At 43.3% G+C, this 16,739-nt stretch overlaps 1 protein-coding gene across 2 annotated transcripts in view; it reads right to left on the bottom strand.

Moving 5' to 3' along the window:
* Positions 1 to 961: 961 nt before the first annotated feature.
* msna (moesin a) overlaps positions 962 to 16,739 on the bottom strand; it is an 89,311-nt gene continuing 73,533 nt past the window's right edge. For both annotated transcript variants that reach the window (XM_085998892.1, XM_085998900.1), the window contains exons 10-13: positions 14,828 to 14,988; positions 12,194 to 12,286; positions 8,636 to 8,893; positions 962 to 3,022 (exon numbers count right to left, since the gene is read on the bottom strand). In XM_085998892.1, the coding sequence (XP_085855018.1) occupies positions 2,858 to 3,022; positions 8,636 to 8,893; positions 12,194 to 12,286; positions 14,828 to 14,988 (677 nt within the window). In that variant the 3' untranslated portion in view covers positions 962 to 2,857. The remainder of the gene's footprint in view (positions 3,023 to 8,635; positions 8,894 to 12,193; positions 12,287 to 14,827; positions 14,989 to 16,739) is intronic.

Consider the following 16,739-nt stretch of genomic DNA (forward strand, 5'->3'; position numbering starts at 1 on the left):
TCTTGGGTGAAGTGTACACTTTGCGCAGCTCGTCCATGGAGGGCAATATATGGTGGGCTACATCCTCCTTAAAATGGTGCCCGACTCTCCTTAGCTCAATCTGTGCTGCTCCTCTTCCTCCATGAGGATGGCACAGTGGTATGCCATACCTGCTCCCAAGAAGCCCCGATTTTAGGTGGGGGGGGGGGGGGAAGAAAATGAAGAAAGTGTCCGGTCAGATGACCCGTAAGAAGCAAAACACAGGCATTTGTAACGATAAATCTAAAAAAAAAAAAAAAAAATTTTTTTTTTAAATGAACATTAAAAAAAGTCAATGCTTAAACCATCCAGGCTTTCACACTGGTCACTTCCACCTGGAAGAGGTGATCCTGGCAGCTGCTGCAACTCAGTCTAATGCACTCAGTTCATTTGCAGTGCACACCCAGGAAGCATGCAGCTCCCATGCCGAGAGAGGGAGGCTAGGAGGGACTGGGCAGATCATGGGAAGGATCAAAGAGCGGTAGGGACTAGCACAGCAGACTTCCACATGATTTTCCTGGCTCAAAACATTTCCTGCACTGCTAATGCACTGAAAGAGGACATTCACCTCCCCTCATTTCTTTATTATTCTCCCAGCTGATTATTCCAAACTCACCCTGAATAATTTTACCACTATGTAGCAAATGGATTTTCAAACTGGGACCTGCAAGGAGATCCAAGGGGTCCCAGAGGTCCAATTGCTCTCATTTGTTGACTTATTCTGTTGCTGGACTGATAAGCATTTTTTGCATCAGTAGTACAGTTTCCCTTTGGATAGCTGGCCAATACTGCTCTTTTGGAAGTCAAGGGAGGTATCAGATTGTGTCAATATTTGGAAGAGCTCCCCCACACAACACATGCAAACCACTTTCCTAGGATACAAGTTTAAAACCTATTTAAAAAAGTGTCTTGAAGTTTAAAAGAAAAAAGCAACCAAAGCTAGTGCAGAAATAATGAAAATTTATTAGAGCTGAAAGACCAAATTGAATACAAACCCCAAAACATCAAATAGTTTGTTACCGAGATCCCATTTGTTAATTGTTAAATAGGGAGTAGATTTCACTAGTGGAGAAGAAATTTACACTGGCCAATTTTCTATTTAATTTACAGAAGTCCAAACCACTGAGAATGAGATTAAGCAGCTTTTGTCAACGAGCTGAAGAGCCCCATTAATAATTATTGAATGGAATTGCCCATTTTACAAAGTCATTGTAATAGAAACCACAAAAGATCAACACTACTATAAATGAACAGTTCTGTCTCCTTAATATAATACTGCACATTTATTATCAATTATCCTGCAAAATACATGCATGGTTACATGATAGTCTGCAAACCAGTTACAAAAAACAAAATTCTGCTCTTCCTACTTTGCATAGTTAAAGTCCAAAGTAACTACATCAAGTACATAATACTATTTAGAAAAAAGGAGCAGCCAACTGCACCAGGAGTGATCTTGGTTGCAAATATATCAACACAGGCACTGTAACACTGAAACGGATTTTTTTTGGCACTTTCATTGCTATATAAAAAAAAATGCAACCAAATGGTAGCCCTTGGCAACAGAGGTTCAGTTAGGAATAGGAAGCTCAAAAAAGTCTGCATTAACACCTCAAATTCTTAAAGCCTTAATGTACAACTTGTAAAGGATTTTAGTTGAAGTAGATTACATTTGAAATCCCAACATATACTTTAGAGCCCAGAAATTAGTAGAGCTGCATTTCATTTCAAATGTCAAAGTTTTTCCAAATTAACTCTTCCTATTAACATGAAAAGTGGGATTGCAACTACCCAGTGACTTGTGGTAGCACCATCTCCTCCCAGGTACTGTGGGCTTTCAAAAGGGGAATCACCCCCCACCAACCCCACGCACAAATTTAGCAATTGCTTATGAATTTAAAATTTTAGTGCAATGTACCCCAGTCAGAACAAGTTTACATAGCTGAATTGTATGCAGTTTAAAAAATAATAGGAAAAGCCTCTCCAACTTCAGCCAACTAATAGAGGTGTGTGTATATATATATATATATATATATACACACACACACATATATATACATACACACACACACATAAAAAAAAGCTGAATGTAAATTATATCAAACAAATACAGGATTCCCTAAATATTGTCTATTATATTCAATGAAAGTTAGTTTCACAAGAATGGAGGTTCCTCTCCATTCATGAATTTGAGTTATGCCATCGCAAAAGCTAGCACAATCAAAAGATAATCAGGTGTTTTGACATTCACTTGGCAATAATCATTGACTAAAGATAATGAATACCAGACAGGCTCTCCAACTGTGAAAAACCAACCCACACTCTAAAAAGTGAGGAGATGAACAAAATGGTTATCAGTCGCAGGCATGACCACTCCAGGAGCCCCACCTTTGTGGTGAAAAACGTATCTATTTGAACCAATATCATAACTAACTTGCATAATCTCCTTCACAAAATTAGTTTTTAAATTAATATATAGCTTAGGATAGAGAAGATTTTAATTTCAAAGATGGGCCAAAATGTGTTAAAGTATTCAGTTTAAGCTTAAAATAATGAATGATGTACAAAAAAGTGGTGGAGAGTGTGGCTTTTGGAGAGAATTCTACTTGGTGTAATTGAGGGGGGCGGGGGGGGGGGGGAAGACAATCTTTCTGAACTTCACAACCAAAGACTACATTTTGTGCTACACTTCAGAACTGGAACAATTTAATACATCTTTTGTTGCTGATCTGCACAAGCTATATATATATTTTTTTTTAAAAAGGGTTTCTCGGCAACTCCTAATGAAACCGAATTCATTCCCATGTAGTGGCTTACGCAGGTCATGGGAAATGGGAATTTACATGGATTCAAATTCGTCAATCCGCTGCTTGGTGTTGCCCTGCCGAATCTGCCTCAGGGTTTTGTATTTGTCTCGTCCTGCCTTCATGTTCTCCGCGTGTAGCAGGTCATTCTTCGTTTTCTTGGTCTCATCTCGTGCCTGGGCCAGCTCAGAAGTCAATGCCTGTGGGGAAAGGTAGCATTTGTCAGTCACCATAAACAGATAGCACAGCTTCCCAAGGGGAATTTTTTAGCTGGCCCCCGAGTGCAAAATTAATTGAGCCACTCTAGGATGCTTCTGATTATTGACCTCCCCACCAGAACAGTCTTGTGGAGATAGAGAGACACCTGACCTATCTGCACAGCTCAAAAAAAAAAATCACTGGCTTTAACAAAAGACAAATCCAAATTTTTACTTATAATTTGAAAGCTATGTCTTCTGCCCCCACCCCCCCAAAAAAAATAAAAATTGCAGAGTGGCACTTTAACATTAAAAAAAAAAGCACCATTCTACATGCTCCTTCCCATTTAGGTGTGCTTGATTAAACTTTGCTGACCAGAATTCCAAGAAATGTCTAGCAGGGATCCAAATAATCCACTTATCCCATAGCTGCTGTCAGGACACGAGCTTTTTAAGCTCAAAAATACATACTATGAGGAAACTCCTCTGTACCACTTCCACCTGCAAACATCTAACCCATGACCTGGATCCAGCCCACTGCTCCAGCCATGGGGGGGGGGGGGGGGGGGGGGGGGGGGGGAAAAGAGGGGGGGACAGGACAACTGAAAAGATTTAGCAATCAGGGTATAAAAGTAATTAAAAGCTTGCTCAGGAGGTACAAAAAGCAATCAAAGAGGCTAATGGTATGTTGGCTTCATCACAAGCATATAAAAACACAAGGAAATACTACCAGAGTTAGAGTATTAGTCAAACAGCATTCAGAGTAGTGCTCAATTTTGGGCATCCCACCTTACGAAGGATATACTGGGCTTGAAGAATCTAATTGAGGTACTTAAAAAATAATGATGGGAATTGAAATGGCAGATAAGAATTTATTTTCCCATTTAGTAGGGGTATCTAGAACAAGGACAGAATCTTAAATTTGAATGAAGCCAATTAAAAGCAAACCAAGAGAATCTTCACACTAAAAGGGTTACGTGAACAAGTAGAAAACCAGATACAAAATCACGAAGTATTTGAGCGGTAAATAGTCAGGAAGCGCAATTAAAAAGGCAGGGCAGCCCAGAGGAGTGGAATGCCATCTCCTGTTTGAGTGGGCTGCACAGGGTGATCCTAAATGCAGTGCTTCGAGACAGAGTGCTAAATTGGGAATTTGGAGCCGGGGGGGGGGGGGGGGGGGGGGGGGGGGGGGAAGGCGGAGCGAGAGAGAGGAGCAGCCGGAGATAAAAGGTAGGCCCGAGAGCCCGGAAGGAGTGCACGCATCAGGGAGCAAGGTAAGTGCCGTCAGCACAAGGGAAGGAGCTGAAGAGAAAAAACAAATTGGAGTGTAGCTGACGATTGCTCCTTAAATCTTTGTTATGTTAGTTAATAATCTATTAAGTGGAGGCATGGCAGCACCTCAGTCCCATGGAATGCACACCTTGTGCCATGTGAGAACTCCAGGACACTTCATTTCCTGGACAACCATGTATGCAGGAAGTGTCATCAGCTGGAGGAGCTTGAGCTCCAGGTTTGGGAGCTTGAGCAGCAGCTGGCGTCACTGCGATGCATCTGTGAAGCGGAGAGCTACATGGATAGCACATTTCAGGAAGTGGTCACCCTGCAGCGTAAGGATGTGCAGGCGAAGAAATGGGTGACAAGTAGTGCAGGAGTCCAGAGTGTATCTTGCCCTCCAATCAATATTCAGTACTGAATACTGGTGAGGGCAATGGTTCCTCTGGAGAGTTCAGCCACAGCACCACAGATGGCTCAGCTATGGGGGGGGGGGGGGGGGGGTGCAAGTGGAAGGAGGAAGATCAGGAAAGCAAGTGGTAGAGGATTCGATAGTATGGGGGACAGGTGATTCTGTGGTCGCAGATGTGACTCCAGGATGGTATATGGTAGAGAGATCCACATTCTCACCACTCTGGGTAAAGAAGTTTCTTCTGAATTCCCTATTTGATTTCTTGGTGACTATCTTATATTGATGACCTCTAATTATGCTCTTCCCCACAAGTGGAAACATTCTCTCTGCATCCACACCATCAAAACCTCATAGGTCACCCCTCAACCTTCTTTTCTCCCCCTCCCCAGCCCAAGAAAAAAAACCCAGCTTGTTCATCCTTTCCCAATACGTATACACTCGTATTTCTGGTATAATCCTTGTAAATCTTCTCTGCACCCTCTCCAGTGCCTCTATATCCTTCTTATAATATTCTGAGAGGGGAAGGTGAACAGCCAGGGGTTGTGGTCCATATGGCTACCAATGACACAGGTAGAAAGAGGGATGAGGTCCTGCAGGCAGATAGGAAGATTAAAAAACAGGACCTCAAAAAAGGTAGCAATCTCCAGATTACTCCTGGTACCATGAGCTAATGAGTCTAGAAATAGGACAATTGAGCAGATGAATGCATGGCTGGAGAGATGGTGCAGGAGGAGAGCTTCAGATTCTTGGGACATTGGGAACAGTTCTGGGGAGGCAAGGCTTATACAGGCTGCAGCTCAACAGAGCTGGAACCAATGTCCTCACCGGGGGGGGGGGGGGGGTAGGTTTGCTGGTGCTGTTGGAGGTTTTAAACTAATTTGGCAGGGGGATGGGCACCAGGATGTAGCATTAGAAAAGGAGAAACAAAGTGCACAAAGGATTGGGAGACATAGCACTAGAGTAAGAAATAGTACAGTATAAGGTGGGGTCAGACTAAGAATACAAGGTCGAAGATAGGTTTACAGTGCATGTGTGTAAATGCACAAAGTGTGGTAAATAAGGTTGATGAGCTGCAGGTGCAAATAGTCACATGGGAATATGATGTCATGGTGATAACAGAGACCTGGCTCAAAAAAAGGGTAGGATTGGGTACTAAATATCCTTGGATATAAGGTGTTCAGGAAAGAAAGGAGGCGAGATGGCAGTATTTAAGGAGAGCGCGATAAGAAAGGAGGTGCCATTACACTACTAGGTATATTCTATAGGCCACTAACTAGTGGGAAATATATAGGAGAAAATTTGATGGGGGACTTTAATTATCCTAATAGACTGGGATAGTAATAGTGTTAAGGGCAGAGGGGGGGAAAAATTTCTGAAGTGAGTTCAGGAGAACTTCCTGGATTTCCAGCCCAACGAGAAAGGAGGCATTGCTGGATCTGGTTCTGGGGAATGAGGTGGGTCAAGTAGAGCAAGTGTCTGTAGGGGCATACTTAGAGAACAGTGATCATAGTATCATAAGGTTTAGATTAACTATGGAAGAGAACAGGGAAGCAATCTAGAGTAAAAATACTTAATTGGAGGAAAGCAAATTTCAGTGGGTTGAGAACAGATCTGGCCTGGGTAAACTGGAATCAAAGATTGGCAGGCAAAACTTTCGAACAATGGGCTGCCTTTAAAAGAGATGGTTCGGGTACAGTCGAGGTACATTCCCACAAGGGGTTAAGGTAAGGCAACCAAAGTCAGAGCTCCCTGCATGATGAAAGATAGAGTGCAAGATGAAGCAGATGTCAGGTTGAGAATACAAGTGAGAATCAGGCTGAATATAGAAAGTTCAGAGGGGAAGTGAAAAAGAATATAAGAGGGGCAGAGTATGAATAGAATTCAAAAGTTTTCTATAGGCATACAAATTATAAACAGGTAACAAGGAGGAGTGGGGCCAATTAAGGACCAAAAAAGGAGACCTACGCATGGAGGCAGAAGTACTAAATTCCTACTCTGCATCTGTCTTCACCAAGGAAGAAGATGCTGCCAAAGTCATAGTGAAAGGAGGTAGTGAGATACTGGATAAGATAAAAATTTATGGGAGGTACTAGAAAGGCTGGCTGTACTTAAAGTAGTAAGTCACCAGTACTGGATGGGATGCATCCTAGGATGCAGAGGGAAGTTGAGTAAATAGTGGCGATACTGGCCACAATCTTCCAATCCTCCTTAGATACAGGTGCAAAGAACTGGAGAACTGCAAATGTTACATCCTTGTTCAAAAAGGGTACAAGGATAAATCTAGCAACTACAGGCCAGTAAGGTGACCTCTGTAGTGGGGAAGCTTTTAGAAATGATAATCAGGGACAAAGTTGACAGTCACTTGGACAAGTGTGGATTAATTAAGGAAAGCCAGCACGGATTTGTTGAAGGCAAATAGTGTTTAACTAACTTGATTGAGTTTTTTGATGAGGTAACAGAGAAGGTTGATGAGGGCAATGCAGTTGATGTGGTGGACATGGACTTCCAAAAAGGCATTGATAAAAGCGCCACATAATAGGCTTGCCAGCAAAGTTGGAGCCCATGGAATAAAAAACAATGGCAGCATGGATATAAAATTGACTCAGTGACAAGAAACAATAGTGCTGAACGGTCGTTTTTCCAGGCTGGAGGAAGGTACACAGGTGTTCCCTAGGGGTTGGTACTGGACCACTGCTTTTCTTGATATAGATTAATGACTTGGGTGTACAGGGTACAATTTCAAAATTTGCAGATGACAAAAATTGGATGTATAGTCAACAGTGAGGAGGATAGAGATAGACTTCAGAGACAAGACACAGGCTGGTAGAATGGGCAGACACATGGCAGATGAAATTTAAACACAGAAAAGTGTGACATGATACATTTGGTAGGAAGAATGAGGCGGCGCAATATAAAAGTAAAGGTACAATCCTAAAGAGGGTGCATGAAGCAAGACCGTGGGGTGGGGGGGGGGGGGGGGATATATGTGCACAAATTGTTGAAAGTGGCACGGCAGGTTGAAAATGCAGTTAAAAGCACATACGGGATCCTGGGCTTCATAAATAGAGGCAGAGTACAAAAGCAAGGAAGTTATGATGAACCTTTATAAAACACTGGTTTGGCCTCAACTGGAGTAGTGTGTCCAATTCTGGGCACCACACTTTAGGAAGGATGTGAAGGCCTTGGGAGGGTGCAGAAAAGATTTACAAGAATGATTCCAGGGATGCAGGATGCCAGTTATGTGGATAGGCAATGTGGGGTTGTTCTCCTTAGAGCAGAGAAGGTGAAGAGGAGATTTGATAGAGGTGTTCAAAATCATGAGGAGTCTAGACAGAGTAGAGAGAAACAGTTCCATTGGCAGAAGGGTCGAGAACCAGAGGACACAAATTTAAGCTGATTGGCAGAAGAACCAAAGGCAACAAGACGACATTTAAAAAAAATATATAAACACTGAGCGGTCAGGATCTGGAACGCGAGGGTGATGAGGCAGACTTAATTGTGGCTTTCAAAAAGGGAATTGGATAACTACCTGAAGGAAAAAAAATTGCAGGGCTACAGGGAAAGGGGCAGGGGAGTGAGACTAGCTGAAGGGCTCTTGGAGAGCCTGCACGAGCTGGACAGGCTGAATGACCTCCTTGTGCTGTAACCATTCTATGTTCCTAATAATGGGGAGGATATTCTCGCCACATCTAGCTTGGTCATCTTCCCACAAGTCCAAAATGAGAGAAGCGAGTTCTGATTCTTCATTGATGAAAATGCACTATAAACCTGATCTCTAGTAATTAAAAGCCTTCACATCAGATGGAGAAATTTAGTGGGGGGGGGGGGGGAGGAAATGGATGAACACTTTTGCTTTACCACTTAGAAATTTCCAGACAGCCTGCTCAAAACTCAATGGGTTTAATCCTAACCACATTGGTAAATGTGCTTACCTGTAGCTGCTTCTGTACACGTTGGTTTTTCTCGGCCTCAGTCAGCCGCTCTTCCTCACTGCGATCTTGAACGGTCCCCTCAGAGCTGAGCTCAGCACTAGCCTCTGCATTATTCTCATCGTGCTCATCTGCACGCTCATCCTGCTCATCTGCACGCTCATCCTCAGCTTGCAGGATGGTCACTTGGATGGGTGGGGCTGTTGTGGCCACTTTAAGTTCCTCTTTAGTCTTTTCCAGATCTTGTTGCGCTAATGCAGCCTGCATAAAAGTGCACAATTGCAATTACTACCACATAACTACATCCCACTTTACCATTAACTTTGATTTTGTCCATATTGAAGTCAGTCACAAATACAATTGTTGTGACCCATATATATTTCCTGATCAAATGAGAACATGCATGATTTTTTTGTTGCATCAGAACAATGTTTCTTTGAGGTTATTGAAAATTTCATTTGCTTGTTGAGGTTGCCTGAAATCAAGAGACACTAATAAGGCAAAGAAAACTTACACATTGGCAGAAAACTAGTTTTAGGGTGCATAGACACACTGGGTCGATTTTCCTGAAGCTGTCGGGAAGGCGGGACTACAACTGTCAGGTTTTAGTCCCGCCTACTTCGACGTCCGGCCAATCCGTGCGATTTTCCCTTGATTGACCTTGAGCCCGCCCAGTTCTTGACAGATGAAATATCAGTGTTTCACAGCTGTTTGAAGCTGTGAAACAGTCTGAGTTCTAACATGAGTCCTTCTGCACAGACTCAGTTAGAACTCACACTGGCACTCAGCTGAAGGTTGTCACTTGACAGATCGCAGCCGTTCAGCTTTAAGTTCCGGCTGAGTGATGGGCTCCCGACGGCTACAGGAAGAAAGGCTGTGATGGTAGTACAGGTAGGTAAAAGTTCTTTACACACTTTAGACAAACACACTTACCTTTGCACTCATGCACCACTCACCTGAGCACCGACATCACGACCCCTCCAACCCGACGGCCCGCCTGCTCTAACCTGGCGTGGTTTGGAGCGGTCGGGAATCCCACACTAAACCCCTCAAAATAGGGATTAGGCTAAAAACTGCCCGTTAACTATGTTAACAGGCACTAATCCCTTCCCACCTGGTTTCAGCAGGTCCTAATGCAGGGCGGGTACCCGCCACCTCCAAAAGTTGTGTGGAGCGGGGTTTTGGGCAGGACCCCCGAATTTGGGATTTCCCCCCACACGCCTGAAACCCCACCTGACGGCGCCACGAAAATCGACCCCCACATGTTTAGTGTTAGTGTAAATGTTTTTGGCTTTGCAGCAACACTAAACTTGAAGTGGAAACCAAGTGCCAAGGCCTGAACCAAGTCAAAAAGTGTAAGACGACGATGTCTGGTCAGGCCCAGATTCTGGCTAAGTTTGTGCAGTGAAGCCACTTTCACCACTACAGTAGTATTGTAAAAATATTCCCTTAAAAATGGCCATCTTCCCAGCTAGTGAAGTGGTAAACAGGGAGGAGGGAAGCCTCAGGCTACAGGGCAATATAGACAGGTTGGTCAGATGGGCAGAACAGTGGCAAATGGAATTTAACTGAAAAGTGTGAGGTGATGCATTTTGGGAGGACCAACAAGGCAAGGGAATACACAATGAATGTTAGGACTCTAGGAAGGACAGAGGATCAGAGGGATCATGAAGGCAGCAGGACAGGTAGAGAAGGTGGTTAAAAAGGCATATGGGATACTTATATTCTATGCCTCTGCTAATGAAAGCAAGAGCAGGGAGGCTATGATGGAGCTGTACAAAACGCTAGTTAGGCCACAGCTGGAATACTGTGTGCAGTTCTGGTCGCCACACTATAGGAAGGATGCAATTGCATTGGAGAGGGTGCAGAGGAGATTCACCAGGATATTACCTGGGCTGGAGTACTTCAGCTATGAAGAGACTGGACAGGCTGGGGTTGCTTTCCTTAGAGCAGAGAAGGCGGAGGGGAACCTGATTGAGGTGTACAAAATTGAGGGGCATAGATAGGGTAGATAGAAAGGAACCTTTCCCCTTAGTAGAGGGGTCAATAACCAGGGGGCATAGTTTCAAGGTAAGAGGCAGGAGATTTAGAGGGGATTTGAGGAAAAACTCACCCAGAGGGTGGTTGGAATCTGGAACTCACTGCCTGAAAGGGTGGTAGAGGCAGGAACCCTCAACACTCGAGCAGCATTTAGATGAGCACTTGAAACACCATAGCACAAGGCTACGGACCAAGTGCTGGAAAATGGGATTAGAATAGACAGGGCTTGATGGCCGGCACAGACACGATGGGCTGAAGGGCCTCTGTGCTGTACAACTCAGACTATGAAAAAGCCAGATTCAAGAAATTGATATGGCTGATTCATAGATGCGACCAAGTTAATCTGGACAGGATTATTTGATTGCAAACATAAGTGCTGCTATTGATGAACAAACTTGCTGACAACCTCAAGAGAATCAAACCAAAGGACAATGTTGCAGATGGTTTTCAGCCTAAAACAAACAAAGTTGCTCAGCCAGCACTATGTTGCAGACAATAACACCCACACAAGGTTTTTGACATTGGTACCAGTTCACTCAACATTAAGAACTCACTGACGAACACTCACTCGGACAAAGCAAGAGCTGACACTTATTGCAGCATCTTCCAGCATGAGTCAGTACCTTTAGGAATGCATGACAGAGAATGGGGGAAAAAAACCACCAAGAGCCCACCATCTGTGGCATCCCTTTCAAGGTCACCTTCCATGTAGAAATCCCAGATGGGCAGCTTTCTTCCTTACTCTGTAGCATGCATGCTTCCTCAACTGAACTGTTACTTAGGAAGAGAAGTTTTATTTAAAAAAGCAGCTGCCCAGTCACCATTAGTTACCCATGCATGGTTTTCAGTTCAAGCATAGAGTAAGCAAAGCAAATGACCTAAATATGCACATCGTACACCATAAATATAGGAAGCTCTTCAATGAGCAGTTTGCATACACCAGTTATCACTTACTGCAGAGAGAACAACCCATTTCACTACTGAATATGGTACTCAGTTTGTTTAAGCCAAATCGAGTGTGCAGCAGAGCCAAATGGTGTTCTAGGTTGTGGTTCTACGTAGGTCAGAAGCCCTCTGGTACCTCAAATCAAACTGCTTTTCATGAGCATGCAGTTGCTGACAGGCTATTTGACTATGGAGGGCACCACAGCCACAATAACATTTTCCAGCAGGGAGTACTGTATTGTGATCAAAATTGGGAACCTTGACTGCATTTTTCTGCATCTCTAATGCAAGGTAGTACCGCAACTGCTGCTGTAGCCAACTGAGGGTGGGGGACAGATGTGGACACAATTTACAGGGACAAGCAGGAAAGCCAAACAATCCATAAATAGAATCACAGTATTATAAAAAGGGACAAATAGCAACAAATTTGCCTTTAAGTATTCGCTCATGTAAAACCTTGTGTATTGCTCACAAACCACATGCTGTACCTAGTCATGATAGGCATAAGAGGGAGGAGAGGGGAAAAAATATACAAGTGTCTGTGACATTCCAATACCACATGTCATATAGCCTTACCTTCTGCTGCCACTCAGTGGCCTCCTCTTCCTTTATCTTCTTAGTTTCCTCCAATAGATTTATTTTAGCAGTGAGCTCTGAAAGTTCAGAGGCCTACAAGGAAAGGTAAATGGTCATGAGTCACTTTTCCATCACCCGTTTCAAAATAGGAGTAAACTTAATAAGCCAAATAGTTTATCATTCCAAAAGGAAGCAATAAAGTAAAGTAATGTTGCATCAACTCAACTAGTTGTTTCAGAAACAGAACGAGAGCAGTGGAAAACACTGGGTACAGTTTCTGCTTTGGACGCAATCAGCAATCCGTGCGCTAGTTTGGAGAGGGTTCCCACCCCCACCCAGAGTTCCTGCTCATTTGCATTTTGCCAAACAAAATCAGCCATGAACCAGCATTTAAAAAAAAAAAAAATTCCTTGATATATTTAAAGAGTGGTAACCCGGTGCAGTTTGATTAATACAGCAGAAAATGGGTTTATCACAAAAAATAAGCAATTTTAATCAGATTGTTTAGTCCACCACCTGTGAGTAACCCAATTTTAAATAACTGAAAAATGACAAACTAGCCAGAACCATTTGCTAGTTATAGTGGGGTACAGTAGTTAGTTCCTTGGCAAATCAAAAAATATTCAAAAGCTTTTATAAAAGGTGCCCATTACTGTCCTTGTGCCTAAAAATTAAGAGCCTCCTTAAAGGCCCACAAACTGGCACAATTAGCAGAAACTCGCTATGATTAATTCAATCGGGGCATGGCCAACTTCTAGAACAATTTTTAAAAACTAGCACAAGAGATTGCGGAAACTCAATTTGACTTAAAATTCCGTGATCTTTTGCGCTGGTTTTGCTGAAGAAAGTGCAACTAAGCGGAAATTCCAGGCCACAATTAAGTTAATTTGTGTTTACATCATCAATATTTAACACAACAGAAATCTATTTCCTGGCTCCAGGAATGCTATGACAAATGAGATTGGGGAACATCACAAATTCCTAGTGGACATAGACTCTCAGCACAAAACCAACACTAATTCAGCAGTCTCATTCAAGAGGCCACAGAATGAGTGTGGCATTTTTCTATTTCATCCACCAGAGAATGCTCTTCAGGATGTAGTGGCTGAGGTACGTATTGGGCAAGGTAGAAAGCACATTACTCAGCATCTCGCTATGCTATACCTATCTTGGCAATGGTTGATGCCAACACTGGGTACCTGAAATGGCATGTTCCATTCTATAGCAGTAGTATCTTTCACCTTGTTTGGAAATAAAGTCACATCAAAAGATTGTTTTCAGAAGTAAAATATCAATGCAAACACTATGTATAATAAAAAGACATTATTTCCAAGAATGGAGTTTGCAGTTAAGGTTATGTATAGAAGTCCAAGACCAAATATTTCATATCAAGTAGGCTTGGCTGAACAATTAGTTCAATTTTGTCACATTAATGGGATGTAGGAAGAGACCTCAATTGTCATCTGGAAGCACTTTTACATTTGGTGCTTCCACCACCCTCATCCCTACACTTCTGTTGAGCCAATAGAGCATGTTTTAGCAATACAAACATGGGGAGCTAATGCCACATAGAATACAGAAATCTAAAATCACTTCATAAAACTAAATTCTTACTGAAAAAGTACCAACTTGCTTTTAGTGTTGCCCACTTCACTTAGAAAATACAGCTTTAACAGGCCAGCAAGTGACATGATAATGCCTCAGCTAGACTGTGTGGTACAGCCCCCTCAGTAAATATCAGTTAGTTATCAGGGTACAAACTAGCTCCAGATAGGATTAATGTTGAATCAGTTTAAGGCAAAGCATCATAATGGGACACTGTCTCATGCATTCACTAGTACTGGATGTCAGCAGGTTCTTGAAGTGGGCTCCATATCAAACACCTTCATTAGCTGGAATAATTTTTAGGGAACCAACAAGCCACAGCCCAAGGAAGGATCATTAAAAATAACAGAAAATGCTGGAAATTTCTCAACAATTCCATCAAGATAAAAAGGCAAACAGCTTTGGGGAAGATCCTTCATCAGAACTCCCCACCCAGAAAATTAACCCATCCTATAGCACACAGGCTGTCTATTCCAGCATTTTCGGTCTGCGTTTATTATTTCCAGCATTCACAGATTTTCTTTTATTGAAGAATTATGCTACAATCATAGGGGCCAATTTTCCAAATTTTATTTTTCAAATGGAAAGGTCCAGAGAAAGAGGTTCCACAGGTCTCCACCCCCTTCCCCCACTTTTTACATACCGTCAGGGTTTCCAGGACTTCCCTCAAGGGCAGTGTCTTCAACTGCAAGAGATGCCAGGCCAACATGCTCCTTTATACCAGGCAGGAGATTATGTTCCCAGCCCTCCCACCTCACTGTCATGTGGCTGGCCAGTTGAGCGCTCAGCCAGGGTGCCTGGGGTTGACAGTTGTTGGCCTTCTACTTGGGACCCCCTTAGATTGTAGGATCTGAGTAGGCAGGCAACAGGGCAAGGGCCAGAAATTGTTTTTTTTTTTTGCTTTGCAGGGATTCAGAGAGTCCAGACCCCTCATCTATTGGGTTCGAATTCCTCTGTACAATATTCATAAATGAGCATGTTAATACAGGAATTAGAAATTCCTTTGATATCAGCAATGGCGCTATTTACCAGTTGCTCCTGATTTTTCATCTGGCTTTTGGACTGCTCAATTAAGGCGGTCTTGGTCTCCTCTGCAGTCTTGCGCTCTTGTTCCATTCGTTCAGCCTCCTCCTGGGCACACTTCCTCTCCTGCTCCAGCTCCAGTGCTTTGAGAGTTTGCTCTTCCAGTTCTGGAAGATATCATGGAAGCAGCTCGTTACAACGTGCCCAGTATTGATAATTCTTGTGTACAGCATGTACTTCCTGTCCACAAAAGCTTCTTTTGTCACACCTTTTTACAACGGCAGAATACAGGAAACAGTTATCCAGAGGCAAACCGTCCGGCAAAAGTCAGGAGCTGTTTTTTATTTTGTTTCTTTGCTTTTTTTGAACAGTCAAGCTCTGCAAGGTCTGTAGCTAAGCAACAGCTTCAGCTAGAGACGCTAGCCGACTGTTGAGGCTGTTGCTAAGCAACAGGGTTTGTTGATTCATACGGAGATGAAAATCTCCGTATGTTTCCACATTAGCTCTGGAGTGTACGGCAGTTTGGAGGGAACAGCAGCAGCTCAGTCCCGTCGGTGCCGGATAGCACAAAGTTTCCTGTATTTGGTAAATGCTTGCCACCATGTGGCCATTAGGTGGCACTCTTGCCTTCTCAGCCTGCCCTGCTGGCCAGTTAAGACAGCAACACTGTTGCAAACTTCAACAAAAAAAAAACTGCCCCCACTCCCTGCTTGTAAAAAAATTCAGCCCTATAACTCCCACTTGGCCTTTCCTGCTGAGGCCCCAATGCCCAAAACCAAAAATAAAAAAATGTAAAACTCGCAGCCCATGCCCTGCTTAGATCATCCTAGTCTGGCTCCGCTGCATGTCCCACCTTTCCTCATTCACTGTTTTTCAGGTCCATTTATACCATGTCGCCCTAGGCAGCCCTGTCGCTTACTTCCTACTTAACCTTTTTTTAAAAATAAATAAATAAATAAATAGCACTATACCGCTGGTCCATGAATCCCTGGACAATTCAGCCTAGCTGTCTGGGCTACTGTAGTTTAAAAAAGGCAGAGTAATCTTTAAAAAAATTCATAGCACAAAGCCATGCGGCCTCTTCAGGCCCAGTATAAAAAAAAAAGCCCTGTCCGCCCACCACTCCTGTCCAAATGTAAGAAGTCACAACACCAGGTTATAGTCCAACAGTTTTATTTGAAATCACAAGCTTTTGGAGCGCTGCTCCTTCGTCAGGTGAAGGAGCAGCACTCCAAAAGCTTGATTTCAAATAAAACTGTTGGACTATAACCTGGTGTTGTGTGACTTCTTACATTTGTCCACCCCAGTCCAACACCGGCATCTCCACAAATTGTCTAAAACCAAGGCATTGTCCCCAGCCTGATCGTTCCACTTCCCTTTCTGAAAAACAAACTTTAAATATTTGGCTCGGTAGTCTTTAATCTTTGTACTCTCAAAAAGCAGCCCCAATGGGACACTCTTCCTGGCCCTGCTTTCAAAAAAAAAAATGCCCCCACTCTGCTACAGCGAGGGAGGAAGGCTGCAGGGCAGGGGAAAGTGAGGAGGCCAACATTTTGAAGTTTTCCCCCCCCCCCCCTCCCCAGCAAAATCATTTCACCATTTCTCAGTGGTTTTGTCTAATTTTTCCTCATTCTATCCCAAAATGTTTATTTCTGCTTACTGTCTGGTATCTTGTCCAAGTGTTCAATCTTCATGAGTTTAGACAGTCAGCAGCTTATTTATCTATAGGGGGCACCACAGTCAAACCAGTTTCCTGTTCACAGCAGAAATAAACATTTTTTCAGCAAGGCCTACTGAATAGCAAGAAGCGTGGCCAGTTTTCCCCTCCATCACAGGAAGGCCAACAGTAACACCTCTCCCACTGCCCTAGCCACAATCAGCTAACTCAGCTGCCACCAGAGATTCAACCAGGCACATT

Source organism: Somniosus microcephalus, chromosome 1, assembly GCF_052327205.1.
Source record: "Somniosus microcephalus isolate GS21.2 chromosome 1, FLI_Smic_1.0, whole genome shotgun sequence".
In the NCBI taxonomy this organism is placed as follows: domain Eukaryota; kingdom Metazoa; phylum Chordata; class Chondrichthyes; order Squaliformes; family Somniosidae; genus Somniosus; species Somniosus microcephalus.